Source organism: Tympanuchus pallidicinctus, unplaced genomic scaffold (genome assembly GCF_026119805.1).
Source record: "Tympanuchus pallidicinctus isolate F22 unplaced genomic scaffold, pur_lepc_1.0 scaffold12, whole genome shotgun sequence".
Lineage (NCBI taxonomy): Eukaryota > Metazoa > Chordata > Aves > Galliformes > Phasianidae > Tympanuchus > Tympanuchus pallidicinctus.
The window spans coordinates 18660701-18679627 of NW_026294637.1; the positions used below are offsets into that span (position 1 = coordinate 18660701).

The following is an 18927-nucleotide window of genomic DNA, read 5'->3' on the forward strand; positions in this document are numbered from 1 at the left end:
CTGAGGAGCTGTGCTGGAGGTACACCAAGAGAAAGCAAAAACCACCATGAGATACAGAAGTGAACGGCACCCACATCTGCAGAGATGAAACGGTTCTGCTTCCCCCGGCAATTTGCTGTCTCCAAGGAGAACCACGTGGAGCTGGGAAAACACACGGAGTTTTTCCTCTCGTAAAACTCATTTGGAAATAGCAACACACCTGACTGAGAACACATCAGCCTCCTTTTTTCTTTTTCCCCCAAGACAAATCGGGGAAAAAAAGAAAAAAAAAAAAAAAGAGACAAATAAAAAACTCCAATGTCTTTCTGAAAAGGTGCCTACATTACTCTGGAGATACAAGTAATCTGAAGGTCGAGTCCCTGACCCTATCCAAAGAAGAAAACAGCAATGCTTTGACCCTTCCTCTGAATAAATCTAAGAGAAACATTACGAAACAAAGCTGGTGTGAATGCCACGGAGGACACAGAAGAGTGGAAGGACAAAAACTGTGAGGAAATTGATACATGACTCAACATTAGAACCTGTCTAATCCCCCCAGAAGGGGCTGTGGGCAGCAAAGCACTGGTAGCTGGGCTTTGTATTCTTTTCAGAGGTGCAAAGAATTAATGCCATTTGTTGACAGATCTCTGCAGAGCCACAGCCAGCTCAATCTGAATTCCTGTTGCACAACAAAGGCAGTGAAATGCTTCTGTTTCATTTATCTCCATCATCTTTGCCCCCCAGGCAGCAGACAAGGACTGTCCCACCACAAGGGGTCACTGCATTCTCTGAGGACAGTCCCCCCCCTGCTTGGGAGGAAGAGAAGACATCCTGTGCCTTTCTGAAAGGACCCAATTCAACCTTTGCCAGTCCTACTATCTATGCACTTTTTCAAGCTTAACAGTTACCCATGAAACACCTACAAACAAAACCAGGTGACAGACGTCACACAGCTGCAGCATCCCCCAAGCAGCAGCAGAGAAAGACGCAGAGGCAGCGCCCCTCAGCCTCCCAGCAGGGATGATGGGGAACAGCGGCTGCTCCACAGGGCACGCGGCCATTTGCCATCCTACCCTAATTAGGCACTGGCACACAAACAGCCACTCAGAAGCTTTCTATACAGAGGGAGGTCAGCAGCTTGGGCTTGAGCAGGAGGAGCTGAGTGTGTTCATCACATCCCTCAGGCTGTCTGCAAAGCAATTTTCCACCTCTTCCAACATACAGACCTTCACAAGTTCCTCGTGTGTAACTGCTGCAGAGCACACAGAAGCATACTATTCTTTGCCACTTCTTGCATAGCCCTGGCCCAGCAGGGACTACAGGTTAGGAAAGCAGTGGTTTAGACCATTCTAGTGGTGAAATAATGCATTTTCTGAATATCAACCTGCTCTCAGGCCAGACAAAGAAAACACAATAAACCAAGAAGTTGGTAAGTGAGAAGGATTTATAACTTATGTAATTACCTGCCTACCTCTGTTTTCTGGCATTACAACAGCCTAGTCTCATTAAGCAATGGTGATTGGGAGCCAGGCACCAAACACAACTAAGTACCTGGGTGAAGGGCTGTGCCAGCTCCTCTGCAGTTGTTTCCACTGAGAATCCATCTGATCCCCCCTCTCTCGGTGGCCAGTGATTGATTGCACAACCCACTGCCAACAACGCGATTTTTCTTTCTGACAGGGCAGCCTTAAGGAAGTTGCTGGAGCGGAAACCCCTACAGAACCTGGGGAAGATCATCAGGTTTGTATCAGCGCTGCGCTATCATCACTCTTCACTAGATTCATCCTGTTATGGATTTTCTCAAAGGACTGGAAAGAAATCAAATCAGAGTTATTCTTTCTTGCGAGAACCCCCCTATGAAATGGTACCTTGATATTGGGTAATTATAGCTTAGATATGAACAAAGAGAGGTCTTCGGATTTAATGAAAGGCTTTGACATTGTTGTAGTGCAGACAGGGGGTAAGAGCTCAAACAAAGAAATCCGTAGATTCCTACTGCGTTCCAGGGGGAAGGGACTGCTGCCCTGCCAAAATGCATAATAACCTACTGCCCAGGCAACACGCCAAGCAAGGAGAGGGCAGAACTTCAGAAAAGTGATTTTAAGGAGTATTTGATTACACACTTAGCACATGTGTCAGTGTCTGGGTACAGTGCAGTCAGCACCAGGGATGCGGTAAGACTGCCCTACTCTGTCCTGACTCTGCCACTCCCAAAACCTAGACGCTGTGAAGCCAAACCCTCCAGCCTTGAGAAAGTACGCAGCTACTTCCAAACCAAATAAGCACAGCTGCAACGCCCCGCGTCTCTTACTGATGTAGCATTTTGCTACTAGCAGGAAAAAAAATGTAGTCAAGTACACCTTGCTCACAGAAAGAAGCCAAGAGGAAGCTTGGCTACAGAGAGAGCAGTGTTATCTCCCCTCATCAGGGAGGGCAAGGCTGGCACTAACATCCACAAGCAGGATTGAGCTCGTTGATTCGAGGTTCATTTCCCATTCTACAGCATCCCTCAACTCCCAGCTCAGCCTCCTCGAGGCCCTGGCTCACACCATTCCCAGGGTTACAGTCGCTCTGAGTTCGGGAAGGCTTGCTGCTGGGGATGGCTGTGTTTGCAATCCAAAATGAAGCTCGGTGTTTTCACAACTGTGTTTAATTAAATGCTGATAGGAAGGGAAAGGCAGAGAGGAAACCAGCTGCGCACTTCTCCCTTTTGCCTTGAGCAGCACAGGCTGCCAGTGCGAGGCAAAGGGTGAAAACTGGTGGGAGAGAGGTGATGAGCATCTTCAAGGAAAAATAATACTAAAATAGAAAGGAACAAACCCAAACAGCTACTGTGAATCAACGCACCGCTGCCATGGAACTGCATTTTCCAAAGTAAGATAGAAATAAGAGAGAAAGGAAGCCCTCAGTGAAGGGATTTTATATTTAAGAACAGACTGCTTTGATAGCAGTGAAGCACCCTACAGATTCCTCGCTGGGCTGGTGCACAGACACATGCAGTAAGAAATCCTCCTCCTCTCTCAGGCACCCAAATGCTTCAATTGAGCTCCTGGTGATGGAAAATACATTACAGCTTTGAGTTGAAACTAATAGAGGAACGTTGCCCTTCCCACACCCAGCCCAGCTCTGCAGTTTGAAACCAGCATAAATGCAGATCAAATGCATCCTGAGCTCAGGAACAATGAAAATGGCTCAGAAAATCACGGCACCGAGTGACGCTCGTATGTGAGGCTGCAGGTGTCTGTGCACACAAATACCTGCAAAATGCACACACACGACAGAAACACGGAGAGAGCCTTCTGCAACCCTCTCCTGGCATCGCACGCCATTCCTGTTGAATCTTCTGTTTCCCTTTTGCAAATTGCTGCTGGAACACCTTTAAATCAAATGACAGACCCGTGCGGTTCCTCGTTATTTACAGTCAGCTGGGGTTAATAAAACTCATCAGACACAATCCCGATGCTGTCAGGAAAGCCATAACTCACGGCTGCGATCTGACGACCGGGTACTAATAGCAGCGGGGCTGAACAAAAAGGCGACATTTCTGACTCTCCACCTCCCCCTGCAGGAACATCAGCCACAGTCATACGGAAGAGCTGAAAATTCGGTCTTGGAGGTGATTTATACACCAGGAAGAAAAATAAATAAAAGGCATTTCCCGTTGCTAGTTCACACCACAGCAATTGCAAAGAGTTCCAGCTCCTACTTCCGTGCACTTTCTGTTGGATGACGTTTCAAGCTCTGAGTTGCTCCAGATAAAACGTTCCTCTTCGCAAGACACCAGCTGCACTGGTTATTCACTACAGGCATCTTACAGTGGGGAAGATATAGACGTCTGTGGGCACCGTGGGCTTCCCTGAGCCACAATGATGCTGCCAGTGGCAGAAGCAGTTTGGATATGGGGAGCAGCATGAAGCTGGTGAGGCAGTGCTCTGCAGTGCTGATGCCTTTAGAACAGTTGAGAGCAGCCATAAATACACCAGCCTGATCGTCACGGCACAACACAGACGATTCCAACCCAAAACAGCAAGCAACCTTGTGGTGAAATCGAGTAACGCGCACGTACCTCCAAACCAGAACTCATAAAAAGCCTGTGTCCTCTGCACAAATCAGTTCTGACCAGCAGTGCTGACTGCTGAGCAGCAACGCACGCTGCAAGGAGAAAACCGGGGGACTCAAACAGTTTCTGCCATGTTTTCTTTTAAACTCAAGCTCATCTGGACAAAAAGAGGCTGATCTGACAACAGGTCTTGTGTCCCTGAGGACTGGGATCTACACCTGGAGATGCTGGAGGACTCGAACCTCTGGCACAGCCCTCTCCTGTTTTCTCCCCTGAAAAGCTTTCATCCTGCTGGGAGCTTTGTGCCAGCACCCTGGGAGGCAAGGAGCAGGCTGCCTTTGGGTGGTGCTTGGCAGTGCTGCTCCTCAATAAGAGGCACAGAGCACAGAACAAAATGTCCTATCCATAGCAGGAGAGGCTGGAGATGTTAGCAGGGACGGGAGAGATTTCCCCCACAAAAGAAGTAACTCTGGCTGCAGTTGCTCCCAAAGTAACCTGCATGACCAGCTTCACATTAACTCCTGTATCAGGAGCACGGCAGCCATCAGTGCTTTCAGGATTTCCAGTCTAATCCTCCCTCTGGCTTAAATATGTGTGCTCTGGCTTTTTCTATCTACAGCACGAGGTGTTTTGCATGGAAATTGAAACTTAAATTGGCATAAGGCTTTTGTAAGAAGCAGCTTTCCTGATTGAAAGTAAAACAAAATTAAGGAAGAGCAGCGCAGTGCAGTCCTGACAGCCTCTGGAACATCCCACTCAGCAGCAAGCAGAAGATCCTGTCCTCATTTCATCCCTGCAAACAAAGCATGCTTTGCAGCCGGGTGTGTGACAGCACGCTGCTTCCTGCCACAAGAGCCCGGTTCCGAACGCAGCTTTGCACACACGCTGCTCAGGATGATGTTCTGATGTGCAGCCCAGAGTAAATGCTGCCTCCACGGTCAGTTTTCCCCACTGTTTGTCTCGTCTTTAATTGCACGTGTGCACCTACAGCTACAGGGACACACGGGTGTTTTCAGCAGATGCCCTGCCTCAGCCTAAACAGGGTGAATAAATCAAAGCTAGGTGCTGTATGAAATCAGAAGTCACTACACAGTGTGAAGCAGCAGTGTTTATACAGCAGGGTTTCTGCAGCACCCGGGTCTCTTTGTTAAGGCACAGAGGATGCTTATGAGACACAAAAGCTCACTGCTGCTGGACAAAGCACCGAGCTGAGCTGCCCAAAGGCAGCCCCACCACAGCACCGCTATTTCCCCACACTCACAACACACACGGTGATGCCCCAGACACGGAGGTGTCATGGTGCACACAGCTCATCACCCCACAGAAGCAAGCCCTTCATTATCTGTATGCCCAAAATTTTATTCGCTTCCGACTTTCTCCTCTCGCCTCTTGTTGGCAATGAGCATTACAAACACTGTCCTGTGAGTCTTTAACATCTAACACACGGAGTACGACACAGAAGCACCTTACAGCATCAGGGAATTCATCTGTGCTGAAGACAAACACAAATCCTGGCTGTGTCCTACATGAAGGAGGTTTTTATTACTTTAAATTCTCACTGAGCCGCTCCTTTATCACTGGGTGCCATCACTCCTGCAACAGATGATGTCAGAGAGCTGGGCAAAAGCCAGCATGCAATAACGTGACGGAAGACTGAGGTTGCACACACATCAATTCTGCCATTCTTGAGCATGATGCACCTCCCACAACTTAGGCATCCGAAAATTAAGGCATCCAAGTTACGGCTTGGGCTGTGCAGATGTATTGGAGGGGAAGACGTGTCCCTGGGGTGATTCCCCTCATTCTGATACAGGAGAGGGCAGAGGAGTGGCATCAGATGCAACTTCCCACTTAGCAAATAGGGGACCTGCTCCGACTTGGAGCTCCACATCTGAGGTGTCTGAACTGTTTGTTGCTGCTATACTTCCTAGAGACTCCCACTAGGAGCTGCCATTTCCTCCATAAGCAGTACCTTGGGCACACAATGGCTTTAAAATACAGAAGGCACTGCCTAGCACCAACAGCTTTTAAAGGAAGCTCAGTGGTAGGGCGCTGTGGATGCCCAACCCTGGAAGGATTTAAGGCCAGGCTGGATGGGTGCTGGGCAGCCTGATCTCAGCTTGAGATGCTTCTCAACCCAAGCCATTGCACGATGCTGTGGTTCTATAAGAAGCATGCTGCAGCTGTACCTCCCCCACCTGCTTCCCCTAACCCAGTGTTGCATATTTCTTAATTACCAAATCAGCAAAAGACACTCCAGTGGTACCCGCTTGCTACAAGAGCTGGTGCTTCCTTTCACTGCCTAAGTTTGGAGCAGGCTTGCATGTCACGGCCTTGAGAGAACAACACCCCCACTGTGCTGCATCCCAGAGCCCCCCATGTGCTCTCGCAGACATTAATGTGCACACACAAGAGGGCAGAGCTGCACCAGCACATTCCAACTGCAGCGCCTGCAGTTCTTTATGATGCAGGGGTTCCTGAGCTGCTGGTCTGAGGCCAAAGGGATGAAGCGAAATGTTATATACAATTTAATTACCCAAAAAATGATCAATCGCCTTTCTTCAAAATAAAAACCTCATGTGGCACGTAATGAACAAAATACCTGCAGCAGTGCTACCCACTTGTAAAGAGAAAAATACCATATCTTCATACAGAACAATGATGACATTACCACCTAATCTGTATTATTTAGAAATCATTTTCTTGCACCAAGTTTGAAGGTTGAAACAGACGCCAAAAGCTGGTGTGCACATGGGCAAACAGGAGCAATCCAGTACATCAGACACCTGGAAATGTATTTGTTCCCCACACACACAACGCTTCCACTGAGGTCCTTCCTTTCTGACACAGTCAGAAGTATCCTGAATTTTTTATCTGGATTCCTTAGGTAGTTTCATTCTGAGCAGTTCAAAGGCAGCTCTGAAGCTGGCTCAGGGAATGCATTGATATTGATTCAAGAAAATCCATCAGGAATTTGGAACTGCCCAGCCAGCAGTGCGCAATGCCTGCTCATCAGGGACCGCCACGGCCTGCCCTCAGCACGCAGGCAGGAGCAGGAGGGATGCCCAGCAGCTATCTGTGTCAGCTGCCTGGGGACAAAGCAAGATGCATCCACAGCACAGCTCATTGAAGACTTCTGTCTATTTCTGCACACTCTATAGTTACTTGTTAACCAACAGTCACACTTTGAGAGCACCGTGAGCACTTCCCAACAAGAGTCAGTACCAGGCAAAGGGAGTTCTACTGCCCATGGAAGTGGCACCTGCAATTATTTGTTGTTGGAACCCGCTGCCTTTATCTTCATCCTCAAGGATGAGGACCTACAGGAAAAGGACAGCACTATCAGTGCTTGAACAGAATGCTGCTGTGGGATTCAGCTGGACAAGAATAATAAACATCACTTGAGAATATTCCAAAATCCAGTGAAACAACAGAAACTACACTGGAGAGATGCAGAAACGCAGCATCTTTGTCATCTGTCCACACCTTGGTTTTCTGAGTGGTAAAAGAGCACAAAGGAACGGGCTGAAACCACAGCTTTAAAACACACGCTTCCCACCTCTGCTGATTTACTCCCAACAGCCAGGTCTAAATCAAACCTGGCTGTCACTTACAGAGGGACCCTGAGCACCCGTGTGTTACCAGTGAGAAGCCCACCTCACCACGGCTTCAACTGTGGGTCAGCACCTTCCTCTGCAGTAACATCAGAGCTGCACGCGGTCAGAACCGGGTGAGCTGAGGTCCCTTCCAACCCAAGCCATTCTATGACTCACCTCCTCCCTTTTGGAGGCCCACTACACATCCCGGCTGGTGACACTGTAATTACACAAGACAGAAGAGGAACCCACCTAGGACAGCAAAGGAGACGAAGCCTCCCGAGCCCTGCAGCAGCCGTAGAGCTGCGGGCTGTGCAGAAGCGCTGTGATGCGAAGCGATGAGCCGCTGAAACGGCCCGCAGGCAGAGCTGAGCGGGGCACACGGCGCTCCTCCCCTCTGCTCCGCCCCGCCATCCCCAGCAGCGCAGCGCCACGGATGCATTCAAACAGCAGTTTGCACTTCGCACCTCCAAACGCACCGCAAACTGGAAACCTGCAGCACTCACGTAGCTTCACTTAGGATTAAAGCCATCCACTGGCTGATAAATGAGAAAAAACGAAGCCGAAGCGCTTGGCCAAGGGTCACAGCTAAATCAGAATTCCTTCCTGTAAACCAGAAAAATCATACCTGCCACACATCCAAAAACCATCCCGCTGCCCAGGTCAGGGAAGAACACCCAATCCCTGCCAATGCCTTTGCAGCTCACAAAGGGAACAGCTTCTCTGTGGAAATTGAGACGGAGCACTGGAACAGGCTGCCCAGGGAGGTGGTGGAGTCTCCTGCTCTGGAGACGTTCAAGACCTGCCTGGATGCCAACCTGTGCGACCTGCTGTAGGGAACCTGCTTTGGCAGGGGGTTGGACTCCATGAGCTCTGGAGGTCCCTTCCAACCCCTACAGTTCTGTGATTCTGTGATTCTGTGGAAATTACCGACCTGCCCGTGCCCTGGGTGAGCACAGAGGTGGGTGGCAGCCATTTGGGATCCTCCTTCTTCACAGCCTGAAGGGCCCCTGTTATTCCAGTGACCCCAAGCACACTCTATTTTGCTGCTGTGTGTTTATTACATTTGACCTTTCTACTTATTCCTTTTATCTCACTATGAAAAAGCCACCACCGTATCTCACAAAACCTAAGATTTGTGTAGAAATCCAAACGCATTAAAAATTGCCCCACTCAACCCTGAACCATTACTAAGCTAACACAAGAGCCCAGAACTGCCTTTCTAAATAGAATTTTTCATGACACAATGAGATAAATTCAAGCGACATCCCCCAACAGATCAGCCATACAAAAGAGCTTTCTCCACCACAGCGCTATCAGTGCAAGCAGACTTGGCTGCCTGCGTGGCAAAAGGAAAGAGGAAGGATGGGAGACACATCCAGACCAGTTCAATCCAAACCAGCAAAGCCTTTTGGAAAATACCCGATGAATTTAAAATGCAGCCAGGAGATTCAAACCCCACCTCGGCAGGCTGATGCTAACTCTGCACTGCTTCAGGGAACAGAGCTCCCTTTATTCCCTGACCCACTGCTTGGGGACAAAATATCAACAGAGGGAGAGCTACGATCTTGATGTAGCAACAAAAGGAATTGCCTTTCTGAGCGGCTCTCCCCGCGGGGGGCAAAGGACAAAACAATGAATGGTCACAGCTATCAGTGTGTCACTCGCTGAGTAACGACCGTCCCCAAGTGCCACGGCAAGGCACTCGCAGGGGTTTGCCTTCAATCCTTCCACCGAGAGACCAAACACACGTCTGCAGTTCGTCACTCAAATTACTTCTTGCAAATCCGAACCGTTTTCAGAAGCAGGTATTTCAGCCCTCTCTGCTACCTACTGCAAACACAGGCAGCTGCACCGGCCCGGATTCCCCACAGTAACAATTCCGGTTAGGACTCCAGCAGCCACACTCCGCCCCGTTTGCGTACAGTGCTGTCAGTGGTTTTGTAACACGTGCTCTGCTCAGGCACAAACTCAATCTGCACCAAACCTTTTGCAGAGGGCCACACGCTGCCACATCACAGCGACTTTGTATCTCATCAACTCGCTTGTGCTCATGCTGGCTTCAGAATCTCTCATGCATCCCACCTGAAAATACAGTGCAAGTTAAAAAGGCAAATTGCTGCAAAGAAAATTACCATTCAGTGCTCCGAAATGTCAGTTTAGAGTAAATTTAGCAGCTCTCTTCTGCACAAAAACAACAGACACAGATCTGCCTGGCTCCTTCAAGGCGTGATGTAGGAAGACAGACTTCAACAAGAAACCCTAGAAATATTCTTCTTAAAAAAAAAAAAAAAAGAAAAAAAAAACCAGCCACAAGTTAGAGAAGCCAAACTCCCCACAGAACACACAGCATTGCTTTTATTCACTGTTTCTCCTCCTTTCTGACACAGCCCCAGCAGCACACTTACAGGCACAGGACACTGTTACATCACTCCCTATGGCAGATCTTGCTGCTGCCCTCATTTCCCAGGGATTAACCAGCAGCTCAGACCAGCTTTTGCCCACTGCACAGAAGGCAGTGCAGTCAAATACTTAATGGCAAAGGTCCCCAAACCCTTTCATTTAAGAAATGCCACAGCTGCCCCACGTACTGGAGATGCCCGCATTCACCTTGGCATGCTGACATAATTACACAAGTTCCAAGCTAGATTTCTTTTTTTGTCTTTGTCATTGTTACTTCTGACCAAAGAATCACACTGGCACTCCAGGGAGACCCAGGGACACTAAGAACTGAATTCCATTTACTAGCCGTTCCCCTCTGGTACACAGCTGTATGAACACTGATGCCAAATCAAGGATGGTGGAGGAACATCGGGTGGTGAAGGGGACAGAGCAATTCTTCCACGCAGCCTTAAAACCCCAACAAGTGCTTGTGGCATTAAAAAAGCATCCAGCTCAGTTTCAGGCTTGCAATGCAAAATGCCAAATTATGACAGAAAGCTCCTCAACAACAGTGACGAGCAAGTAATGCTTCATCAAACAGCAAGATCTGCAAAATGCTCCTGTTAAGAAAGTCACAACTGTCTCATCTCGCCCTCCCAGATGATCAATACTAAACCTGCACACTTAAAGGCAGGAAGCCTTGATGGTTTAACAAGCACGCAGACAGAGGGAAGGCAACTTCCACGCAGCACACCCCTACTGCTTGTCTGTGCGGTTGATGGCCCCATCTTTCTTTCTCAGCTATTCCTTTCACTCATGAATTATGCAGAGTTGACTTAATAGAGCCAGGAAATAGCATGGCGGTGATAGCCCATCACCTGGCAAACACCATCAGTCTTGTAGCTGCCTTAGAGATCTGAAGGCACACAGTGTGCTGAAAAAAAACAGGCAGAAGGCACAGCCTCCCAGCCTGCAAACATCACAGGTAATGATGTGGGGTTACTGGGGATGAGGGGCCCAGAGTCATCATCTGTATGGAGAAGGATGGAGACAAACCATCTCGCTGTGGAGTCAATCAGTGCCTCCAGGGAAAACATAACAGCCGCCCTTACCCCAAAGGAGTTGGTAGCGGAGATAAAACCAAAGTCTGTTTTCACTTGAGTTCAGGCCTGAAGCAAAAGCAGTCCCTTCTCAACTCCAGGCAATGCACCAGAGGCAAGCTGACAAAGTTAGGTGAAACAAGGGCTGCACACAATTAGCATGGGCACCCCAAAAGGAAGGATGAAGGGAAACCTGCAAAAGTCAAATCTCCCCCCAGCAGATCTGCGTGAGGAGAGTGAGCACAGCTGAGTGGGCTCTAGGAGACCCCTTGCAAAATACCAGGACTTAGTCAGACTTTTTGAAACAGTAACTGAAATTGTTACTGTTCCAGGTCAGATTCAACCCGAATTTCAGAACAACATCTTAAATAAGAAAATAACATAGCAAATGATAGCTATGTCCCAACCTGACTGGTTTGATCTCACTCATACATCCCTTTTACTTCGTAACTTTGGAAATGCAAATGTGGAATATCAACAGCACGTGATGTTAGTTTCTCAAGATCATTTTTACAGTAAGACATTGTGTGGATAGATGCAAGTATCAACAGAACCTGAAAGTACAAAGCCACTCTTTATTTAAAAAGATAAATGACGATCAAATCCATTAACAACCCAAGAAATACGTATGCAATAAAACAAAGTCTCTCCGGTTGCAAGAAGCATTCTGTACATACAGTAAGTAGCCAGCAACAGCACCAAGCTAGTGATTGCACAGACCCTATTAAAAAGTACCTCTGGTGGATGAAAGCCACAGACGAGGCAGCAGCGTCCATCGGGGGCCGGAAAGCCACCGGCATCCTGGGCCGCACCAACAGAGGGGTGGCAGCGGCAGGGAGGGGACCGTCCCCTCTGCTCTGCCCTCGTGAGGCCCCAGCTGCGGTGCTGCGCCCAGGCCTGGGGCCCCCAGCGCAGGAAGGGTGCGGAGCTGCTGGAGCGGGGCAGAGGAGGCACGGAGATGCTGCCAGGGCTGCAGCACCTCTGTATGGAGACGGCTGAGGAGCTGGGGGTGTTCAGCCTGGGCAAGAGAAGGCTGCGGGGAGACCTCAGTGCGGCCTTCCAGGACTTGAGGGGAGCTCAAAACAGGAGGGAGAGCGGCTCTGTGCGCATGGCAGACAGCAACAGATGGGACGAGCGGGAACGGCTTTAAACTAACAGAGGACACTGAGGTGAGGTGTGAGGAGAACACTGCGGGCACAGAGGCGGCGAGGCGCTGGCACTGCTGCCCAGAGCTGCGGGTGCCCCATCCCTGGAGGCGACCAGGACACGGGTGGCCCCGGGCAGCCCGCGGCAGGGCTGCAGCTCCGCGATCCTTGCGGTCCGTCCCAACCCGAGCCATCCCACGATTCTACGCGGCGCTTGCCTCATTTTTCCCACAGAGCACTGGATCCTTGCTAGACTTCTTCTAAAATAAATCTTACGACCAACCAGCCCGAGAATAACAACCAAATCTGAAAACCAACCTCTTTTAGGATGGGGCTTTGGCGGTCCCGCCACCGCTGCCGACGAAGAAACCTGGGGAGAGAGAAGCGCGGCGTTAGCAGGGCGGCACGGCCCCCAGCGATTCCCGCCGCTCTCAACGACAAGTTCGGCTACTCGGCAAAGATTTTTTTTTGGGGGGGGGAGAGGCGGGCAGGGGGCAATAAAGCGAACGCAGAGGCAAAGCGAAAAGAAATAAAACGAACAGAGGCAAAACGAATGCGCCCCCAACGCAGCCCACCCTCCTTCCCTCCCCTCAGCTCACCGGCCCGGCCTGCGGCTCCGCCATGGCGGCGGGAGGAGCGCGGTTGCCTCGGTGACGGGGCGGGAAGGCGCGGCCGTGAGGGGAGCGCTGGGCGGCGCCGGGAGGGGCGGGGCGGGGCGGGCAGCCGCCGAGCAGCGTGGGGAGGCCGGGCGGCCGTCGGTTCAGGGCTGCGATCAGGACCGCGCTAAGGCCCGCCCGCACTCAGCACGACGGCGGTTTCCTCCATCGAGCCCCGCCCTCACGCGCTCCGCCGCGCTGCCGGGGAGCGTCCAACCGGCGCGGGGAGCCCCGCAGCCCCGCCCGCCCCCCTTCGCCCGGCGCCGCTCCGACGGCAGAAGGGCGGCGCGGGCCGCGGCGCAACATGGCGGCGCTGCGGGCGTCCCCCGGAGCCGGCCCTGCCCTGCGGAGCCGCCCTCGGCCCCTCCTCCCCCCGGAGGCCGCACAGAGCTCGAGGCCTGGCGAAAAATACCACAGGAGGAGTTCCTATACAGGAGTAGATTTAATAAAACCACCACCAATCGTTTACTTTAACATAGCTCTTGTTACAGAAATCATAAAAATGGACTCAGCAGCTAGCTCATTAGTTCTTTCCCCTTTGAATTGAAAAATTCCCCCTCGATTTCAATTTCTGCTGCGCTAGATGGAGTGTTAAATAGTGGCCGGGACACCGCGCCCGGTAACTGAGCCCAAAACAAACACAAAGACAATTCCATCATCTCTCCTTTTCAATGTTTACGACTCTTATAACGTAAGTGAAACTGAACAGCAAGGAACGCTCTGTTGGACAGATGAGAGGGGATGGGAGAGGAGATCCACAGCCGAAATCTTGCCATAGTCTTTGGAGAAGTGGTGCAAAATACCCCTCCTTTTCCTGCCTCGGAGTTCGGAGAAATAAGAAAACAACTCTAAGCGCACACACACACAGCTCCTCCAGGCCGAGAGCATCCTGTGTGCGTGGATGGGAACAGCAGAGCTGGGCTGGGGCAGGTCGAGCAGTACCAGTGTGAGGAAGGGAAAAAAAAGGCAAAGCATCCTGAATCACAACAAACACTCTTCATGAATGCAATGCACACCTGGATACCGAGTGCCAGGAGCTGAGGGGGACGGGTCCGTCACCACAGAACGACGGACGTAAAGGAACTGCATGAAGAGGAGAACTCCAGCTTCTCTGGTGAACGCCTTCAAAAATAAGTCACTCCGCCAGCACACGCTTCCCCCACCCCATCCCAGGGAAAACAGAACAAGAGGAAAAAAATAAAAATAAAAGAAAAATCAAACTGAAAGAAAATGCACAGCAAATAGACATAATCTTGAAGATTTTTAAAGAATAAATATTTTTTTTGTAATTAAACATTATGCAAACACGTGCCACGCTTGCTCTTTGTCCATGCATATGCGCTATATACAACTTTGAAAAATACTGTGTTGTCCTCTTTTTTTTTTTTTCTGTTTTAAAAGTCATATACAAAGTTTTTTTCCTTGCTGTGTACCCCCCTCCTCCCCTCCCCAAAAAGTCATCTTTACAAGGAGCCAATCAACATTCATCCATGTACTGGGGGGGGCAGAGAGGAGGAGGGGGGCAGGAGGCATCCCCCCTTACCAAAGTACATCAAAATGGCTGGTTTGGACATGAAAAGCAGTGTCAAGAAACTGTTTAAATTTCATCTGTACTACACACAGGAAAAGAAAGATAGAAAAGAAAAAGGAGTCGGCTTGGAAAATGAAGCTACGTTACAAGTTAAAGTTGGAGGGTTGTTTTTTTTTTTGTTGTTTTTTTTTTTTTTAGTGAGTCTGTCACACTCTTATTGGCCGCCTAGAATACTGTTGTACAATGGTTTATCTACCTTTTTTTTTTTTATTACAATATAATTTACTTAAATTTTCCGTTAACAAAACAGAATCCCGGTTCTACAGACCAGCGGTGTAACAGGCGCAGTGCCTTGTGTGTGTTTTTTAATCGCATGAGCGCTCTAGATGGTAAAAGTTTCAGAGTTCGTTTAATGCGGGGCCAGTCTCAGTCCTCAATGTACTCCCACAGGTCCTTCTCGTAGCCTTCATGCACGTGCTGCAACAAAACCCTTCGTCGACTCTCGCAGTATCTGCAGCAGAGGGGGGACAGCACAGAGAAAGCAGGTTAGGAGGCACAGTTCTTTCCCAACGTTGAGTAATGCAAACCTAAATTAAGCCTTGCTTCCAAAAGGGGGCATCCCCTGAGAAGGGCTTTATAGTTGTAGCCAGTTAACAGCGCTAATTAAGACTTCAGTTACTCCAGTCACTCGCTTCAGGTCCCTGGTTGAGAAAACATCATGCAAATTTAGAGAGTTTCCCCATGCAAAAGCATCCCCGAAGTCCCTAGAGATGAGAAATAACTGAATAATAGAGCTTTAATAACTGAAAAATGAAGAAGTGGCAGCTGCTAGTTGGAAAAGCCAAAGCACGGTTTAGCACTGACACCTGAAATGAGAGAGAGCGCGCTCAGAGGAGAGCCGGTGCACGACAAACCCAGAGCAGGCTGGGCAAAATCTTGGGAATGCAGACCCTGCTTGGTTCCCAATGGATGTGGCCAAGCACTGAGAGCAGACTACAGGAAGGGGACTGGCCTGGCTGCAAGAGAAGCTTCACCCCCTAACTCCAGTGCCTTGCAAACTCTTTACACCTACACTCGTTTCAACTGATACAGCTGCAAATAAACTGATTCCAGATTTAGGTACGGTCCTATCAGAAAGAATGATAGTGAGGAAAAGGGATTTCACAGGAACATATCAAAAGATGCCATATTCATTTCAAGTGCAATAGCCAACTAAAAAGATAAAAGCAGAAAAAACATTGAAAGTATTCAGGCTCCAGGAGCAAACTATAAATGAGCAGCTCTAACACTGTTAGTTTCTAAGCTCTAACACTGCTTAGTACCTGATCAGATGGGGCAGATTTATGTACACAGAACTGCTGTCTCTTCCCCTTGCTGTCAGCTGCTGCAACACAAGCCATCACATACAGAGTCCCATTGATTTAACAAAGCATGTGATAGCCAACATGCAACAGTTCCTGCTTTCCCAACTTCAGTTCCTTTGTAGTGATGGGGGTTTAATAATGCTTTCCAGAAGAGCTTTTGTGAAGCAGGAGATGAGCTTCCCAGTTCTTCAAACCCCACCTGCCCATCTCAGTAACATCCTTGGTTCCAATCCTGCATCGTTACTCCATAAGCAGTACACAAAGAGCACTGTGCAGGACATGATTAAGATGTGACCAAACGAGTTAACTGGGACCTGCACAGGCTTGACAGATATGCACGGGCTTTCCAGAAATACGAAGGCAGGCTTGGGATGCTGTTTTCAGGCAATTCAAGCTGTATTATGCTCTAATTTCTTCTGGATAGATGTAATCATTCCTAGAAGAGCATTCAGTTTCACAGGACCTAAAGCAAACAGCCAACCCAGCCTAATGGCCATTTATCAAATGCCTCCTGTGAATCTTGTCCAGTGCCAGCTGGGCTGCCAGCCCGCACAGCAGAACGGCCTACTGGCCCACTGCAGGCTAATGGCTGCTTCCAGTCCTCACGCCGCCTTCATCGCTACAGCTTACGCTACTTGGGCACATTTCTTCCCCAAGTTAGATGCAAGAAATTTGGTGACTTTGGCAAAACGCCTCAAAAAAAAAAAAAAAAAAGTCATAATCCTGTGACTCATTCACATTTTACATCTTTGTATTTTTCCACTGCGCAAAAGCAATTCCCCCAGGACTACAAAGAGCACTGGCACTTGTATCACCTGGGCCCTCGCTCTCCTGCTCTCTTCCTGAGTTCTCTCCCTGTTCCTCAGTACAGCTTTTCTGCACTCGCTTTTTGCTCAAGGGACGTGCTGTGCAAGCAGACTCAACAGACAATGGAAAGAGCTGACTGCTTTATTACAGCAACTTGACCTAGGCCAAAATTGTGGGTTGGGAACAACAAAGTCACTCCTTGTTCTCCCTAGACCTGCCTGCGCAGGTCCGTCTCAGCCCTGGCCACTCCTCAGCGCTCCTTCTGTGCAGTGCAAGGAGAGCCACTGCTTTTGGTCACCAGATGTCAGGGGCTGGCACAGAGCTCTGCTGTGGCTCAGGGGCAGGCAGAGGATCCCAAAGCACAGCAGCAGGCTGATACCACGCAGCTTCCCAGGGACATAACTGGAGAAAAGGCCAACTTGGCGAGGCGCCACACCACAGCATACCACGATGGATGACAATACAGTAGGTAGGGCAGCTTTGAGATAGCTGTTCAGGAACAAACCTGTACTTATCCTGTACTTTCTGCTTTATGTCTTGCAGCGAATCTTGGGAGATATCTCGCTCAAGGTACCCAGAAAGCACCTCTGTAGCATTCTCTAAGTCTGCTTGGTTATTCTGCAAAGATGGAAGAAGAAAAAAAAGAAGCATTTTTAGGAAGAAGAAATTTTTTTCATCAGTCCAAATGAAAGAAAAAAACAGGATGAGTGAAACTGCATAATATTCAGGTAACCTGGTCTGAGAACCATGAATGAAAGAGCAGAAATTTCGTCTTTTGATCAGAGCAGAATCTGTGCATTTACCAGCAAGTCTTACGTCTTTCTCAATCTGGAATACCTTGGCAAGCCTGAAAAGTCTTTTCCTTACTAGCAGTACAGTGTGGTACAGGCCAAATTATCTCCCATTGTGTCCCTTGAGTATTTGTTTATCCTCAGCATTGGCAAAGCCTCTGCTGACTCCTAGTACAAGCACTGCAGCATCAGAGCACAGCTTGGACTGCTGCTCAGTAGTTCTGCACACAGCCCAGAAGCCTTCTGCTTAGGTAGTGCACCAGCAAAGGATTGTTTCAAATCAAACAGCTAACAGTTTCACCTGCAAAGCAGATCATTTAAATCTCTAAGTGCAATTTTAATGATAATGCCCTTAGAAAGAGACCAGGGAAATGCAAAACACCAGCTTTCAGCTTTTGTGCATTCTTTGCCAGTTCAAAGCCAGAACTTTGATCCTTTTTCTTATTTCAGAGTGTGGCAACTTGCAGCTCCGCCTCCTCTGCCAGCAGAGCACCTACACAGTGCCTCACAGGGCTGCTGTGCTGTAGATAGAAAATTCAGAAAACTTCCACGCAGATGGAGAGAATCATTTCTCCGAACTGAAAACCCCTATTTCACTCATCTTTGTTATCTGAGCTCCTGGTAACCATGTTTGCTCCTACCTCAAAGATAATGGACTGATTATTCTTTTTGAGGTAGAAGGCAAAGACGTAAGTGTACATGAGTGTGGCACGACACTGGCAGAGGACGTCGACTGCTTTCTTCAGGAACTGCACCTCAATCCACGACATGTTGTGCTGCTGCATTTCCTCCATCTTCTGCTTCACCTGAGCATAGAGCTTGTGCTCAAAGCGCAGGCTCTGCATGTGGTTCATGTAGCGGTTGCAGTAGAACAGGTACCTCTGCAGGGCTGCTCTGGATCTCTGTGTTAATTCCCATTAGGAAGAAAGAAAACAAATAGTTAAAACAAAGTAACGGCTGCGAGAGAAGTAAGCCCTTCACAGGGCTCTTCCTGACACTAAGCAGCAGCTTCCTCGCCAAAGCAGTTTCCACTCCTCTCGCTGGCCAACAATGTGCAGCAGCACTGTTAACCCCCATTCTGTGCCCAGAGGAGGGGCCAGACCCATTGCAGCTTGCTGTCATGTGGTGAACTTCCCAGCACAGCTGCAGCATCTTCACTCCCAGCCTCAAAAATAATTAGAATCACACTGCTGGAGCCTGAAGTTTTTAATTTCAGCCTCCCATCTCAAGTTACGAGGGCTTAAATGCTTCCAGTGTCATGACAAACAGCCAGAAGCAGATTTTCCTTTTTTGGCTATTAAGGAACTCTAATTAAACATTTATGGTGGTTGTGTTAAGAGGGCAACCTTAGGTTGCCTAGGCACGTCGATTACAAGGCAGGGGAAGATGCCACATGCTATGCAGTACAAGAGATCCAAGATGACTCAATACGCAATCATTAATCTCATTTTCTTCTCACTGACAGATCAGCTGAGAACAAGGACAACATGGGCATGGTTCAACTTGCACAGAGTCT

At 49.1% G+C, this 18927-nt stretch overlaps 2 protein-coding genes across 7 annotated transcripts in view; both read right to left on the minus strand.

Moving 5' to 3' along the window:
- The window catches only part of BBS4 (Bardet-Biedl syndrome 4), a 33414-nt gene extending 20433 nt beyond the window's left edge, over positions 1-12981 (minus strand). Inside the window, exons 1-2 of one of the 5 annotated variants that reach the window (XM_052672243.1) lie at positions 12862-12981; positions 12581-12632 (exon numbers count right to left, since the gene is read on the minus strand). In XM_052672243.1, coding sequence (XP_052528203.1) covers positions 12581-12632; positions 12862-12885 — 76 coding nt within the window. In that variant the 5' untranslated portion in view covers positions 12886-12981. Of the gene's footprint in view, positions 1-7887; positions 8093-12580; positions 12633-12861 lie in introns of those variants that run through there. The other 4 variants (XM_052672246.1, XM_052672245.1, XM_052672244.1 and 1 more) reach the window with 4 other exon arrangements.
- A 360-nt stretch (positions 12982-13341) lies between these two features.
- Positions 13342-18927, minus strand: part of ARIH1 (ariadne RBR E3 ubiquitin protein ligase 1) — a 48705-nt gene continuing 43119 nt past the window's right edge. For both annotated transcript variants that reach the window (XM_052671596.1, XM_052671595.1), the window contains 3 exons: positions 18053-18313; positions 17126-17238; positions 13342-14960 (listed from right to left, as the gene is read on the minus strand). In XM_052671596.1, coding sequence (XP_052527556.1) covers positions 14876-14960; positions 17126-17238; positions 18053-18313 — 459 coding nt within the window. In that variant the 3' untranslated portion in view covers positions 13342-14875. The remainder of the gene's footprint in view (positions 14961-17125; positions 17239-18052; positions 18314-18927) is intronic.